We start from the raw sequence: 5,560 nt of genomic DNA on the forward strand, positions 1-5,560 counted from the left end.
ACTAAGAAAATATTAAGTTAGGATTTTAGGATTTGTCTCCTGCTCTGTCCATGTCAGTACTGCTACAAACACTTCCTAAGTCCTGGAATATCATTATGTATGAGGTCTTCTGAACATCTCTAGATCCAAAATTCAGATCTCCACAGATGAATAGCCCATCTCAGTCCAAGCGTAAAATGGGTGATGTGGGCAACTGGACTTGGGTTTCATGCAGGTTTATTTTGTGCAGTTTTTCTAGGTAGGAACATGCCGTAGACATGAGACAAGCCACAGAGCTGAAATCCAAACCATACTTAGTTTTTGAACATCTGATGGGATGATGGGCCTGATGGGATTCATTTTGAACATCTGATGGGATGATGGGCCTGACGGGATTCATCCCAGAGTATTGAAAGGGCTAGTGGATGTTACAGCAGGACCCCTCTCAATCACCTACCAAAGGTCTTGGGAGCAGGGGGAGGTCCCTGCTGACAGAAAGCTAGCCAGCATTGTTATTGCAATTTACAGGAAAGGCGAAAGGGAAGACCCAGGAAACTACAGACCTGCTAGTCTAACCTTAGTAGCTGGGAAAATTATGAAGATCAAACAGGGCGCTACGTAAGGGTGTTTAAAGAAAAATGCAATATTCAGGCATTGGCCAACATGGGTTCACAAAGGGAAAGTTCTGTTTAATATCCTTCTACAATAAGACCAATTGCCTAGTGTTGGATGGCCACTCACATTAGCATGGTCATCAACTACCTTCCTCTTCCTTAAATACCTGCAGAATCCATTTAAAAACTTGGCAACCTGTCTTCACACTCCTGGAGAACAAAGCTTATCCCCACAGACAGCAGTGCTACTAACTGCATCATATTGATGCACCAGTGTTTCATCTCTTGGAGCTTTTTCAGTGTCTGGCACTTTCTGCAAGGAAACTGCCAGAGGGAAAGCTCTGTTAAGGCCAGCTGTGGTTATTTCCTTTTCTGGGAGGAGGCATCCAGTTCTAAAGTGACTGGACAGACACCACCAGCTTCCTGTCCGGAACCCACTCACACCATGCCTCCATTGCACACCTGGCTGGTGGAATTCTGGATCTGTTGGTTGTGACGGCATGGAGCTGGACTCTAGCAGGCTGCTGATGGGTGAAGGCCCTGTTAACACATCTCTCAGGTTCCACCCTTCATGCTTTGATGTCATCTGATGTATGAGAAAGTAACATTCATAGTCAGGTCTTTTGAATTTCGATTGGAGAAAACCATTGCTCAAGAAATGTAGATTTCCTTGTCCACATCATATTCTGGATTTTATGGCATCCATGAACCAGAAAGCTGTATCTCACAGTATATTTCTACAGCCCTGATACTCCCTGCCATCTGAAGCTGTGACAGAAGAGAGATCCCCTACATCCAATAAACAATGTGTGAAGAACTGCACTGTAGAAATAGGTAAGACAACGTCAGGTGAAATGCCATGAGTTTCTGCTACAGTCTGGAAACATGGGAGTAGGCAAATGTTCCTGGAGGCATGAGTAGATCACAGGCTGACTATGAGCCACCCATGTGATACAGGCAAACGTGTTCCTGTATGTCAGGCAAGATATTTCTGTAGGAAGGGCAAGCATCCTGCAAAGCCCTGGTGAGAACTCACCTGTACCACTGTGGACAATTCTCGTTCCTCAGGGTCAGGAAAGAGGAAGTCCATCGAGGGTGAAGGCAAACAAAGACTAAGCAGTTGATTAGGGGCTTGGAGGGCCTACAAAAGAAGATGATGACTAGAAGGAGCAAGACAAGGGCTGAGAGGGCTGCCACCACTTTCAAGAAAGGTATCAAGTATATAGGCAAAAGGAGGAGAAGAACTCTGGAACTGCAAGGAAAAATATAGTAAAGAACACAGAACAATTCGGGACTTCTTTCCAAGAAGAAGACAACATCATAAACAGCCTGCTGTCTCCATCTCTGCAAAGTTCATGGAGAGGGAACCAAATCCCTTTCACCTCTTGCTTCACCACAACCAAATGAATGTATATGGTGTAAATGCCTTTATTTTCATAGTCTGAATGTACATACCAATTCTGGCACCATCATACAAAACAACAAGAATAGTACCTTCCTTACTCTTTCAGTACTCAAAATAATAAATCCTAAAGGAAAAAGAGATCTGGGTTTAAAGTAAGATTTGAATATCTTCCCACAAAGTGAGGTAGGCAAACGGGATGGAGGGCTGTTCAGGAGGGATAGGCAGGACATGAGGGGTGGAGGAGTTGCACTGTATGTAAGGGAGGTTTTTGACTGTATAGCTCTTACGGTTAGGGATGATGTGGTTGATAGTCTCTGGCTAAGGATTAGTGGGATTGAAGACAAAGCAGATACCCTGATGGGATCTTAAGGATAAGGGTTTACTTGACTAATTATGAAATTTGTTTGACTTGAGAATATACCTGTATCATTTGTTTAATCTCTGTGGCATGCACAATGAACAATATGGTGAACTATATTCTTCCTGCCTCTATATAGTTTGCCTCGTAAAAGCTCTGGATAAAACTCTACATTATTGCCATTAGTCTTTACTGCAGTAGTTTTGAAATCTTCCATATATGTGATATTATTCCTTCTGTCTAGGCAGGCAATGTGGTGACAGGAGAGATGGTAGAAGAACTTATTCTTTCCGGAGCAGATATTATAAAAGTGGGTATCGGACCAGGTAAGTCAAACAAGGATGAGTTATGGTAACGTTGGTGGAAGAGGTGTCCGGATGGAAGCAGTGTATAATGCTGTTTGCTTGCCCATTAGGATGCCTAGACCCACTCAGGTGAATAAAGTAACAGTGCCCTTGCACATGATATACTTCAGAAATACATGGGCAGGGTGCTAGTGTTTCATACTGCAAAGAGTTGCGTGTTGCATCTTGTGGCTGTAAAGATGCCTATTATTGGAGGCACTGAGTTGCCCGAGTTGCTGACATTATCACTGATAATATGTGTTGTGTTTAGGAACAGTTTTTCTAGCCTGCTGAAAAGAAGCTGAGTCATCCCAGCTAAAGCTCAAAGGATACTGTGTTCAGGTATCCACTTCTGTCAATGGAAGATGATAGGTTTCTAAATAACTTCATCATTTGTGTTCTACTAAGCTGAGGTTTACCATCTTGTCAGTGTCTTCAGAGATGAAATGGCATTAATTGTGAAGTATGGATAACATTGCCTCTACCTGTTGCTATTGCCTCAGAGCTAAACCTTACATGAATGCACTTACAAGTTACCTATCACTGTAACATTCCCATGAATAAGTGAGAGGACCCTAAACTTCTTACAGTGTTTTTCCTACCTTCCTTTTCCTAATATTGTTGTCTGGCATATACTGTCATATTGTCTTCCCTTCTTAGTTTCTCTCACATGCTCCTTCCTCTTGTGATTTTCCTCTTAGACTGTAGCTGGGGTCACCATACGTGGGCCAGATTTTAAACTGGCTAACACAAATGCCTCTGACAATATAGCTGTGATCAGCCAGTACAGTGCAGGCAGATTGTTTACTCTACAATGCCAAATAGTTATGGTCCATGAACGGGCAATTTGAGCAGGGCAAATGAAGTAATAAAGCTTGCAGTTGTGCCCAGGAAGACAGCAAACAACAATAAATGCTGCCAGATACATGAAGAATAAACAACAGAGATGTTATGATGCAAGTGTCACAGGCAATTTCAGATATAAAAGAAGAATTATTATAGTTTGTAGCCTCAAAGTGGAAATAGTTAGGAGTAAATGCTGTATAGCCCTTCCTGGAGATCTTTCTGAACAGATCTGTACAAGACTACCGCCAAGAACCACAAGAAATAAATGTCCCTCACAGAAGATCGGATCTTGAGGCATAAGATAATGGTCTTCCAGATAATGGTCCATCCTGTGGAAAATGGCAGTGATTTATTATAAAGCACTACATATATAAGTCATACCCTGTGGAGATTATTTTAAAACTAATTTTCTTCCTACTTTGCAGAAACACTTCTCAGTGTTTTCACCTTGTCAGTTCTTTGAAAGATCTTCAGAAACTTTTACTTTACTGGTAGCTCGAGTATACCTGGATATCAGCTGGGTGAAGGGATCCAGATTTCACTGCATTTGGTTCAGAACCTGTTTTGAAATTCTTGTTATCATGCAGACCTTTATGGTCTATATTCTAAATTATAAGACCTGGACTAGCAAAAAGCAGTCCTCATTTTGACTCATTTTGAAGAGAAAAATTGAGAAGGTATTCTGAAAGATCTACAGTGATGTTACCACGTTGAACTATAATGGAAGTGGAGTGTTTTATATACAAGAATATAACTTTTATATACATGTGCCATGTATGTATATAAATAATATAGTTTAATAATCAGATAGAATTAGTATATTTCCTGTAATGTTATACTATACAGCTTTCTAATGATTACTTAACTCACTTTTAAATGCTGTGCACTGATTTTCTTTTATTCCCAACTATTGTGACCAACCAACTATTTAAATACTAGACAAAAGGTGGGTTTCTCTCCCCTGTGGAAAATGGCCACAAAACCAAAAAACAAACAAACAAAAAACCCCCACAAAAAAACCAAACCAACAAACAAAAAACCAAAAACACAAAAGCACAGATTTTTCCCTGAGAATTCTTTTTAAAAACATGTCGAAAGGAGATAGATATTTATCAGAAGAAATAACCAGGTATTAGCTGCCACTGCTGAGTCTCACGGGTTGTGACTCTGGTCCTTTTGTTCCCCTTCCTTTCAGGCACCCCAGTCAGATTTGCTTTCTTGTGATGCAGTAATTCCCTCACTGGGAAGCTTTACTGATGAGACCTAAACTGGGAACTGTGGCCCTGGAAAAGAAAGGGAGGATATTAGTCACCTCAATTACAGCTCCCATGAAGTGGTGTGAGCATTTCAAAACTCAAGTTCCTATGTGTTCCTTTTGTCCATGAGAAGCCAACATTGGCAATAGAGACTTCTTGAGGGGAATAACTAATGCAGGTAGAAACACTTTTTTTTCCACAAGAGAACAAGCTGTATCTTTTCTGTCAGCCTAACAGGCTATGTTTTTTCCTTCTCATTCTCTTGTCTAGGTTCTGTGTGTACCACTCGGATTAAGACAGGAGTGGGCTATCCACAGCTAAGTGCTGTTATTGAGTGTGCAGACTCAGCACATGGCTTGAAAGGACATATCATCTCTGTAAGTAAATACCATCTACTCTCAGATTCCCACTGTGCAAATCGTTGTGGAATAGGAGAATCAAACAGTCCAGTACCCTGCATGTTAAAGGCTATCCCTCTCTCATCTCCAGCTGACCCCTATACTACCTCCTAGGGTAGTCAGTGGAGATATTTATGTAAAGAAACCAACTCCTTCCAACTCCTCCGAAAAGACTAGGTCATCTCACTCCTGTTTGTGCCTTTGGAAAGCTGCTTCTTGCTTCCTGAATGGAGTAAGCTGTTATGTGAATGGAATAGGAAGGTTGATAGTGTTTTCACACTGAAGCAAACAGTAATTCTGATGAAAGATCTTTGATAATGAGTGAAATGTAAACATGGCTTTCCCCAGAGAGTGGGACTG

The 5,560-nt window shown here is 41.3% G+C and overlaps 1 protein-coding gene across 1 annotated transcript in view; it reads left to right on the forward strand.

The window, feature by feature from the left end:
• LOC104515520 (GMP reductase 1-like) overlaps positions 1-5,179 on the forward strand; it is a gene marked incomplete at its 3' end in the record, with an annotated part of 13,351 nt that extends 8,172 nt beyond the window's left edge. Inside the window, exons 4-5 of the mRNA XM_010159525.1 lie at positions 2,601-2,682; positions 5,073-5,179. Coding sequence (XP_010157827.1) covers positions 2,601-2,682; positions 5,073-5,179 — 189 coding nt within the window. The remainder of the gene's footprint in view (positions 1-2,600; positions 2,683-5,072) is intronic.
• Between the last annotated feature and the right edge of the window lie 381 nt (positions 5,180-5,560).

The sequence above is a fragment of the Eurypyga helias genome, unplaced genomic scaffold (assembly GCF_000690775.1).
Source record: "Eurypyga helias isolate BGI_N326 unplaced genomic scaffold, ASM69077v1 scaffold149, whole genome shotgun sequence".
In the NCBI taxonomy this organism is placed as follows: domain Eukaryota; kingdom Metazoa; phylum Chordata; class Aves; order Eurypygiformes; family Eurypygidae; genus Eurypyga; species Eurypyga helias.